This window comes from Acanthochromis polyacanthus, chromosome 7 (genome assembly GCF_021347895.1).
Source record: "Acanthochromis polyacanthus isolate Apoly-LR-REF ecotype Palm Island chromosome 7, KAUST_Apoly_ChrSc, whole genome shotgun sequence".
Classification (NCBI taxonomy): Eukaryota; Metazoa; Chordata; class Actinopteri; family Pomacentridae; genus Acanthochromis; species Acanthochromis polyacanthus.
In genome coordinates, this window is record NC_067119.1 from 7597156 (window position 1) to 7608637 (window position 11482).

Consider the following 11482-nt stretch of genomic DNA (forward strand, 5'->3'; position numbering starts at 1 on the left):
TGGTGGAATATTGATTGACAGCCACTGGATCCTACATCTGCTGAATTACATCTGTCCCACACACAGTTCACCATGGTGCGGGTTAAATTGACCTGTTTTAAAGTTTGAAAATGTGAAAAAAAATGTATGTTTTCACAGTGAAAGCTTTCACATTTTCAACATTTTGGAGAAATTTTTGAGCATTTTTTTCGTGCAAAAAAAATGCTATAAAAAATGTTTCTTTAAGAACATTTGGAAAAAATCAACCAAAATCCAGCAAATTTCACTGGATTTTGATAGATTTTTTTTTTCTGAATGTTCTTAAAGAAAATATGACAACTTTTACTGATATACAGGGAATCACTTTAGATATTTTTAGGATTTTTTGGAGTATTTTTATTCATTTTTTAAAAAATATTTACAGTTTTATTTTTAAAATTTTTATTTCTTGCCAAATTTGTTTTTTTTAAATAAAACTTTTAAGAGGAAGCTTTAAGGAATTTTTGGAATTTTCTTCCTAAAGATTTTGTAAATTTTTTATAAATTTGGGGAATATGTTGGGATGTTTTTTAGACAAAGGAACAATTTTTTTGGTGCCTGTAAATTAAGACAACAGGAGGGTTAAGAAGTTAGATTGACTTTTACATGAACTCCTCTGAACCCCAAGCATTTTTGTTTGCCTCTGACATATTTTTCTTCACATCCGGCTGATTTTTTTACTGTGATATAAATTCCTGCATCTCTGTGAGAACAGCACAACCATAACTAGAAGTAGAGAGAACTCAGAAACATCTCCTGTTCAGTGTGACACAGTTATAACGCTATAAATCATAAGAAAATCAAAAATTAAGAAATGTAATCATAATGTATCTTTTTCTCTTGGTGGTTCTACATACTATACATAAAAAATTATTCCAGTTTTAGTTTTATGAAACTAATAGACAGATGGATAAATAAAACCTTTATTGATGCCGCAGAGGGGAAATTTACAGTGTAACAGCAGCAAACAGAAGCACAATTTGGAGAAAAAATAGAGCAGCACATAATGCACACAGTGCATAGATATAAATATTTTCTCCTTCTAGAAGAAAAATGCAATATTTACAGCAAATTAATGTGTGACTGTAGCCTGTTTACAAAAATTACAAGAGCAGTTTACCTCAATTCAGGCTGCGATGCTTCCATGTGGGAAAGATTTAAACATGAAATAGGGCACTGAGAGAAAAGTGTTTGTTCTTGTGAACTTCCTGTGGATAAATCAGATGTGAATTTGCCTGCAGTTCAGAAAATGAGAGTTTTATCGATGTGCTCCCTTTTTCCTGAAAAGCTGCGGCATATTATTTGATCTTGCTATGTTTTCCAACTGTTCATATCTTTTCTTCTTTTTTCTTTCACAGCTCCTGCTTCAATGGCGGCACGTGTGTGGATGGCATCAACACCTTCACGTGTTTATGCCCTCCAGGCTTCACTGGGAGCTACTGTCAGCACGATATCAACGAATGTGACTCCAAACCCTGTCTGAATGGAGGAACCTGCCAGGACAGTTACGGCACCTACAAGTGCACCTGTCCTCATGGTTACACTGGTCTTAACTGCCAGGTAGGAGGAGGATGGCATCTGTTATCAGGTGTTAGAAAGTGGTACAGTAAATGAGGTCAAAAGATGCCTAGATGTATTAAGTTTAAAGTTAAAACTGGATTCATTTGATTGAAAGGCAAACGTTTTTAGTTGTTTTGGATACTATTTTGACTCCTGTTTTACATTATGAAGATACAGTTGTAAACAAACATATTTTGCATACACTTGTAAAGACTATTTTTTATTTTAGAATTGAAGTGTTTGTCCACAATTAAGAGAAATATGTTTGCAAAAGACGAGGCCTTTAAGCCCAAGAACACCACACCTACCATCAAGCATGGTGGTGGCATTATAATGCTCTGAGGCTGTGGAGCTGAGGCTTTACACGAAGTTAACTGGAGTAATGACCTCCATATTCTTCAGAAAAAACCTGAAATCATCACCCTGAATTTGGGTCTTGGATGCAGTTTTGTGTTCCAATAAGACAAAGACCCCAAACGCTCATTAATAATGGTAAAGAAATGGCTAAATCAGGCTAGGATTAAAGTTTTAGACTGGTCTTCACAAAGTCCTGACTTATACCCCAGCAAGCACCTGTGGATTGTGGGGAAGAGGTAAGTCTGTGTGAGAAAGCTATGAAGTTTAGTTGAACTGCACCAATTCTGTCAAGATTAGGATCAAAGATAGAACCAGAAGCTTGTGGAAGGAAACCAACTAGTTAAGGTGAAAGTGGCCAAAGGATGTTAAAGCAGATATTAGCATAGTATAATATAACTTATCTATAGAAGAACCCAAATGCATGAATGTTTTTTGTGACAAAGACACATTTCAGTGATTCCATCATAGAAAATTATGAATTATAAGAGCTGGGGCTATACATGGTATTTACAAGTGTATGCAAGCTTTTGTTTGCAACTATAACACCTGTTGGGACATTAAAATGTCGTTATTAAAATGCAAAAATTAAATTTTGCTGCATATTGCTACACTTTTATTCATCATTTGACCTGCAAACCATCAAATTAAACCCTTCTGGAACAAAAAAAAAATGGTACAAGTAAATATCAGGTCAAAGCGCCTCGTCAGTGTTGGTGATGTCTAACCATGTGTTTCAGAACCTGGTTCGTTGGTGCGACTCGTCACCCTGTAAAAACGGGGGAACTTGCTGGCAGAGAGGAACCACCTTCAGCTGCGAGTGTAAAACTGGATGGACGGGTCTTTATTGTGACGTACCGAGTGTTTCCTGTGAGGTGGCGGCCAAACAAAGAGGTACAATCCTTTAAAATCCTGTCTGTGCAGGTGTTTTGCCAATTAAAATCACACTATCCGATATAGCAATTGTGTCGTATATATTTTCCAAAGCATCACTAACAGTTTTCTTTGTTTGCATCTCTGATTAGGGGTCGATGTTGCCCATCTGTGTCGTAACTCTGGTCAGTGTCTGGACGCCGGAAACGTTCACTACTGCCACTGTCAGGTTGGATACACCGGCAGCTACTGTGAGGAGCAGGTGGACGAATGTACTCCCAACCCCTGCCAGAACGGAGCCACCTGCACCGACTTCCTGGGTGGATACACCTGCAAGGTAGCAACTCCAGAGATACCTGCAGCAACATTTAGAAAGTCACGTCATTGCAAGCTATGATCAGGCTGTTTCTGTGTTTATTTGTTTGTAAAAGTGGTTTAAACTTGAAGTGTTTCAACCCTCTGAACCTCAAAGCCCAGCAGTAGGTTCAAAAGGTTTAATGAAATTGTCAAAATTACACAATTTATCATAGATGTTATTCTACTCATGAACTGTAAAAACACTAAGAATAGTCAACTTTTTGTTGAGCTACTAATCTGTGATGTGCTGTTCTGTAGGAAAATTTAACCAAATCTAAGCTTTAAACTTTGATATTTCATTGAAATCGTTTTATTCTACCTGTCACATTTAAAAATTCACCTAAAATAAATCAGTTACACTAACCACAATCTGAAAAAATATAAAAATTCTGTGTTCCTCCATGCAAAATAGAAACCATTAATGACTCAGTTGTGACAAACAGTCAGGTAACAAAAATTCAAGGACTATTTTGGAGTGTTTACACAGCAGACAAGAGACAAATATGGAAACTAATTAAAAATAAAATAGTAAAATATACATAATATGTGGATTTACCTTTTTCCCATTCTTGTTAACACCTGTGGACATTTGGAAAAATATTGTACATGTTTTTCCTTTTTTTTTCATTTTTAAATAGTGGGTAATCACAAATTCTATTTCCACTTTTCTTTCTTTATGATTTATGAAATTTTTACATTGATATATTATGGAGAAGATACTCAGAGGTTCCTTCTACTTCTAGTCATGGTAGTCAGATGAGAGCTTTTATATTGCTGTAAAAAATGAGCTCACACTGACTGAAAATGTGACAAAAAAACACACAGAAACTGCTTCAGGTTCAGAGAGTTACACCCCCTGTGAAAAGTTTTGAGACACTTTCTCATTCAAATAAATTAGAACCCGTCTCAAAACTTTTGACAGGGGTTGTATGTTCACACTTACATTTTTATGTATGTCACATTACAATGCTCATTTTAATTCCAATTTTAGCCTTAAATGTTGTGTTTCGCTGCATTTTAAAGATCTTTTTACTTCACTGACAAACTTTACTTTAAAACCGGTTTCTGTATCTTGAATTAAAGTACCCAGCAGGCGTTCTTTCAGCCACGGTGTTAATGAAGAGGCAGGTTTATAAATAGAAAACAAACAGCTCGGTTGTGTTAATCCACCTTGGAGTAAAGGATCTGCTGGCCTTGGCAGGATGGAGGCCAGAAAAAGCGCCAGGTAAACAAAAACCATCTTTGTTTCATGTCAGACATTGATTAAACTTTCTCCTCTCTTCTCCCGCTGCCTTCTTCCTCCTTCTTTCTTCCTGGTTTTTCTTCCTCTTCTCTTTCCTGCTCCTTCCCTCCCTCAGTGCATGCCAGGCTTCTTGGGGACCAACTGCTCTGTGGAGATCAATGAATGTTTCTCCCAGCCGTGCCAGAACGGGGGCACCTGCATTGACCTGATCAATACCTACAAATGCTCCTGTCCCCGAGGAACCCAAGGTCAGCAGACCCCACGCACTCTCCTCCACCCACTCCATCCTCTCCGTCTCTGTCTCCACGCTTCATTAATTGGGGCTTAACGGCACCCAGGGCTGGAAAAAAAAACTCCTCCTGCCGTCTTACCGTCCGTCTCTTCCTCCGCCGTCGATTTCTTTTCCTCTCGGACGTGAAGGCAGTTTGTGTTGTGGGTCAGTCGAATGTGGCGGCGGAGACGAGCGTAGCCCCAAAAACAGCCGACATGATGTCGGAGATCAGGAAGATAAAACATTTCAGATTCAGCTCGGTGGTTTTTCCAAACATTTCTGAACCTTTTTGACCGTGCTTCTGTTTTAAGTTGCACTAGGAAAGCAGGATAATATTGTTATTTACAACATTAAGATGCAAATGATCTAAAACAGTGAGCAAAGTTCCTCTGACTTTACTGATTCTCTTGATTTTTCTCCAAATTTTGCTGTCAAATTCATAATTATTTAATTTTTTATTGTCATTTTTGCAATGAGCAGATCAGACTTCATATTCTGATATCAAAAATTGCTCATGCAACAAAAAAAGAGAAAGAATTAATATGTTAAAATCCTTTAAGTGATACTAAACGTATTTGATTGTTATTCTTAGGTCTGTTAGTGGTGCCGATGTAGATGTTTTTTTTTTTAAAGGTGGGAGGTTTGTATTATTAAAAAATTAACATTTATGCATTTTTAAATATACAAACATATATTTTTTGGAGGGAATAAAAAGCTTAACATATGACTGAAGGGTTTTACATGATGTTTTAATGCTCAACAGTAAGACAGAGACAAGAAGGAAAAAAATACAAAGTGAAAACAGCAAAAAATGATCCATTCAGTGCTCAATAAACAAAAACAATCCCCATATAGCTGCCTCTTGTTCACCTGACTTGCTCCCTTTATGACTGCAGACTAGTTATGTAAAACGGCAAGCAATCATTTTAGTTTTTATTTTTTAATTTGCACATATATTTCAGTGTTTCTGTGTTGAAAATGTGGTACCACTGATTTTTAATAGCACATAAATCTCACTTCTAATGAGCAAAATGACATTTTCAGTGTGAAATCTTAGCTCTTTAGACATTACTGATTAATCTGAGAATTACCATAAATTACACTGGTGTAGTAATTACATTACTTAAAAAATGTTAACACTGGAACAAAACTAAATGAAAGGATCTTTTTTCTTTTCTTTTTTAGTCTTTTATCCTTCTTAAAAAATGTTTCTACTTATAACTGTCTCACTGTTAATTCCTCGTATGTGAAACCCTCCTTGGCACTAAAACAATTCAAATTCAGGTTACTCCATGCAGCCATGAGACATTTAACATCTTTTGGGTGTTTGCCTCACACTATTGTTCCTTTTCTGTATAAAATGTATCTGAATCTCAGGGTCTTTTTTTATTTTCCTGGGAAATTGACATAGAAGCACATGAGGGGAAACTCTTGCAGCTAAACACATTACTTTAAAACCCAAAAATGCTTCTATAATGCAAAAAAACCCCCATCAGAACTCATGTAGAAGCAATATTTCTGCTGTTTTGAACTAACCGAGCAGATGTTGCTCTTCCGTCTCCATCCCCAGGTGTTCACTGCGAGATCAACATCGACGACTGCAACCCGTTCACCGACCCCGTCACCAAGGAGCCCAAGTGCTTCAACAAGGGGAAGTGTGTGGACGGAGTCGGCGGCTACCACTGCATCTGCTCTGCGGGATACGTGGGCGAGCGCTGCGAGGGCGACATCAACGAGTGCCTGTCCAACCCCTGCGACCCGCGAGGGACGCACAGCTGCGTCCAGCTCACCAACAACTACCGCTGCGAGTGTCGCACCGGATACACCGGTAAGAGATCAGGGAGGGAGGAGGGAGCATGCTAACAGGTGCTACTGACAGGATTATGAAAGGGGAAAGCAGTTTGTGTTTTCTTTTTACTCATTGCAGGTTCATTTTTCACTGCAGTATAAAGTCCTGCGCCTCTATGGGAAACAGTACAGCATAAAGAAATAGAACTCCAACATGTCCTCTGTGCCATATGACACCCATAAATCAGAAAAACAAAAAAAAGTAGAATCCACATGCACAACATTTAACAAGTGCTCACAGATGTTGCCTGTACAAGCAGATTTTGATTTGGTTGCCATACTTATGTCTTATCTGTTCTGTGTAAACACTTCTGGCAGCTCAGCCCAGTACAGTTATGTCAGTCAATCAATCAATCAGTTATGTGAAACATATTTCACAGTTATGGAGAGGAGAACAGAATTTTTAGTTTTTCAAAGAATCTGATTCGTGCAAAATACTCATTTTTGGCAATTTTTAAAATGAGGAATGTAGAATTAGGTGATTTTGATGAGATATGACATTTTTTAAGCTCAGATTTAGTACTGCACATCACAGATGATGAGTTCAAGGACCGTCACAAAATTCAAATTCCATGATTCTCTCAGTTTTTATAGTTTCTGACTGCGATAAATGCTGGGATTGAGTCAATTTTGTAAAAACTATATGCCTTTCAAACCTTTAGGTGGGTTTCGGGGTTCAAAGGGTGAAACCTTCAGATTATTTTTCATGTTTTATTTTAAAATTCCTCCTTTTTATGTTTCTTGTAAAAAAGTTTCTTTCAATTTTTTCTGATCTTTTTCTTACAGATTTTGTGCTCAACTAGGACAAATTATTTAGTTGGATTTTGGTTTTCCATTTTTCTTTTATTTCTTCTTCACATAACATTTTTCACCATTTTTAATTTATTTCATAATATATTCTTTGAAAATTAGACTTTCTGTAGTCACTTCTCTGTGATTTCAGTTTCAATCTTTTCAAATGTGTTTCTGGCATTTGTATGATACTGACATTTCTTTCTATCAGTCATTACATACATTTATACTGATATTAGAAAAATTAGGAAATGTGAGGATGTTTTTTTCCAGCTATAAAGATCCTTATAAACCTACTTGTGTGTCTGCAGGTCAGCGCTGTGACACCATCTTTGACGGCTGTAAAGGGAAACCTTGTCGTAACGGAGGAACCTGTGCTGTGGCCAGCAACACGCCTCACGGCTTCATCTGCAAATGTCCTCCTGTGAGTAAAACGCCTGCTTCCACATTCACACATATCTTTGTAAGCATATCATAATAAACTACACTAATTCTAGATACCAAACCTTTATTCTGACCTCACCCTGATATGAAAGGTTGAACGGCTGGACGGTGATGTTTTAATGGAGGTGACGTTGTGAGCGTGAAAATTTCATCCAAATCAGTTCTTCCATTTTTGAGCAATGCTGCGAACAGACAGATAGACAAATGTATGCTGATTGTGTTCCTTGGCAGAGTAATAACAACGAGTCAACAATAGAAAAAAATCGTGTATCTATTTCCTGTATCTCTGACTTTTCTTTGAATGGCTGCAGACTGATATTGGAAAATGTCAAGAACTGTTTCAGCTCTTAGTTTTCATTTCAATCAAAAATGTGTGTGTTTGCATATTACAGATGTGTTAGTACTCCTTTTTAAAAATGCATAAATCCAGCATTTTTTAAATGACATTTGCAGTGCAAAAGCTCACTCAAACTCCTCAGACAATATTGATTAATCTGAGAATAACAATGAATTATATTAGCTATTACTTAAAGGAGCCATGTTTCCTCGTTTCTTCATCTTTTGGCCCTCTTTCGAACAATCTACTTGCCACTGTGTTCCTGTTGCGGCACCAAAACACCTCATTAAATCCCTAAAAACATTCAAGTCTGTAGGCAGCATAAGAGAAGCACCTGGGTGAAACAGCATGGACATGTAGCAGATTTTTGGTACTTTTCTTGTTTATAAATAACTTTTGAACTATTTCTTGAAATACAATCAGATTTGTGAATGTTCTTTTTTCCTTATTTGTTGTCCTCTTCTCGTAGGGTTTCACTGGCTCCACCTGTGAGTACGACTCTCAGGCCTGCGGCAGCTTTCACTGTCGTAACGGAGGAACCTGCATCTCGGGCCACAAGAGTCCCAAGTGTCTGTGCACGCCGTCGTTCACCGGACCCGAGTGCCAGTATCCCACCGACAGCCCCTGCAACTCCAACCCCTGCTACAACGGCGGGACGTGCGAGTACACCTCAGAGGCGCCGTTCTACCACTGCGTCTGCCCCACCAACTTCAACGGCCTCCGCTGCCACATCCTGGGCGAGGAGAATGTGGACGAGGCCTGCGAGATCCCGCAGTGCGAGGAGCGCAGTCACAACAAGGTGTGCGACGTGCTGTGCAACAACCACGCCTGCGGCTGGGACAACGGCGACTGCTCGCTCAACTTCAACGACCCCTGGAAGAACTGCTCGGCCACGCTGCAGTGCTGGAGGTACTTCAACGACGGGAAATGCGACTCGCAGTGCGACAACGCCGGATGTCTGTACGACGGCTTCGACTGCCAGAACCTGGAGGGACAGTGCAAGTAGGTGGCTTTACTGTTTAGAGGACACAAGGTCAATGTAATGTTTTACACTTGGAGGTACACTGCTGTTGAAAAGTTTGGGCTCACCCAGGCAATGTCATGTTTTCCATGAAAACTCACACTTTTATTCATGTGCTAACATAACTGCACAAGGGTTTTCTAATCATCAATGAGCCTTTCAACACCATTAGCTAACACAATGTAGCATTAGAACACAGGATTGATGGTTGATGGAAATGTTCCTCTGTACCCCTATGGAGATATTCCATTAAAAATCAGCCGTTTCCAGCTAGAATAGTCATTTACCACATGAGCAATGTCTAGACTGGATTTCTGATTCATTTAATGTTATCTTCATTGAGAAATACTGCATTTTCTGTCAAAAATAAGGACATTTCTAAGTGACCCCAGAGTATCCAATGAGGACAATTTAAGGCCCTTAGAGCGTTTGGAAAATCAAATAAAAAATTAACAATAAATAATTTAATTTAATTTAATTGCAGGTGGATTGAACATTTAAAAAATACTATTTATAATTATATAAGTATTTTTAATAGTTTTATTTATTTATAATTATATGAATAAATAAAATTAATCTTTTTTATAATATTACATTTCTTATGTGTTGATCTTGCCTGGAATTCTGCTGATTAAAAGAAGAACAGACAGGCTGTAGGAGATGAAAAAGAACAAAACCGGCAGGTCAGTTTAAAATACATCTTATTTTGAAAAAATAGTACCATTTATTTGAGCAAAAAACTGTAAAAATATAAAGAATCTGGAGCTTATATATAAACTTATAGTGGTTCTTGAACTTTGGTTGTGAAAATTCACCCAATCTAAGCTAAAAATCATTCCATTTAATTGGAATAATTTTATTCCACGTGTCTCATTTTAAAAAAATTACAAAAAATAAAGCATTTGCAATTAACAAATATTCTGTGTTCCTCACTGCAATTAATAATTCATGTCTGACTTAGTAATTAACAACAGTTACATGCCAAAAATTCAGCAACTATTTGGCTAAACTCGACTGAACTGCAGGCGGTGTTTACAGAGCAGATAGAAGACAAGTATGGAAACAAGTAAGAAATGCATATAGTAAAATATTTATTGTATTGACACCTTTTTTCCAGTAATGTTAACATTTCTGGAAACTTAGACAAATGTTGGACATGTTGATTCTAGGTTTTTCTACATTTTAGTAAAATTAATAATCAAAGAAATTTCAGTTTCTCTTTTTCATTATTTACGGCATTAAAACTGTCATACAGCACAGAAGACACTGAGGAGTTCTTTCTACCTCTCGTCATTGTTGTGCTGTTTCCATAGAGCTGCAGGACTTTTTATTGCAATGAAAAATGAGCTCACAATGAGGAAAAAAAAAACATGTGACCAGAGCAAAAAACGCCCAGAAGCTGCTTGAAGTTCATTAATTGGGTTAAATTAATTTTGAAAATGATAAACCATTGCTTGTTTTGAATCAGTGTAGATTTAAATTAAATGACTTTGACTTCGAACACTTCAAAAATTGGACATTTTTCCATTGTACTGCAGTGAAAAATGAGCCCACAGCGAGTAAAAATGTTACAGGAACAACAAAAAAAAAAAGAAAGAAAATAAAAACCTCCAGAAACTGTTTGAGGTTCAGAGCGTTAATTCAGAGTTTTGATATTTTTGGAGTTAACCCCCTGAAATTCTTCTTTTTTTCTTGGACATCGGGGTTAGTCGGGGGTTTTCCGGTAGAAAAAAATAACCTGAAGCTTTCAGATTTTGGTTTTCAATTTTACCACTGATCCTCATCTCATCTTGTGTCATGTCCTCCTCCTTTTGCAGGTTTATGTTCGCATATACACGTTTATTTTCTCGCCATCTAGCATGCCTAATTTCTGATTTTTACCTCCAGCCCTCTGTATGACCAGTACTGCAAGGACCACTACGCTGACGGCCACTGCGACCAGGGCTGCAACAACGCCGAGTGCGAGTGGGACGGCCTGGACTGCGCCAACAACATGCCGGAGAAGCTGGCGGTGGGTCAGCTGGTCCTGGTGGTCCACATCACCCCCGAGCAGCTCCTCAACAACTCCTTCGGCTTCCTGCGCGAGCTGAGCCGCGTCCTCCGAACCAACGTGATCTTCAGCAAGGACGCCAAGGGGGAGATGATGGTCTACCCGTACTACGGCAACGAGCACGAGCTGAAGAAGTACAACGTGAAGCGCTCGGTGGACTCGTGGTCGGAGATTCCGGGGAAGGTGCTGAACGTGGTGAAGAGGAGCCTGTACGACGGGGCGGGCGGCAGAACCAAGAGGGAGCTGGATCATTTGCAGATCAAAGGGTGAGGAAGTATCTTCAAAAATGCTCATCAGTCCTCATTTACCGGCAC

The 11482-nt window shown here is 38.3% G+C and overlaps 1 protein-coding gene across 1 annotated transcript in view; it reads left to right on the forward strand.

The window, feature by feature from the left end:
* notch1b (notch receptor 1b) overlaps positions 1 to 11482 on the forward strand; it is a 63057-nt gene that overhangs the window by 41855 nt on the left and 9720 nt on the right. The window contains 8 exon segments of the mRNA XM_022202974.2: positions 1377 to 1578; positions 2673 to 2826; positions 2958 to 3142; positions 4521 to 4653; positions 6247 to 6504; positions 7628 to 7740; positions 8567 to 9099; positions 11006 to 11434. Coding sequence (XP_022058666.2) covers positions 1377 to 1578; positions 2673 to 2826; positions 2958 to 3142; positions 4521 to 4653; positions 6247 to 6504; positions 7628 to 7740; positions 8567 to 9099; positions 11006 to 11434 — 2007 coding nt within the window.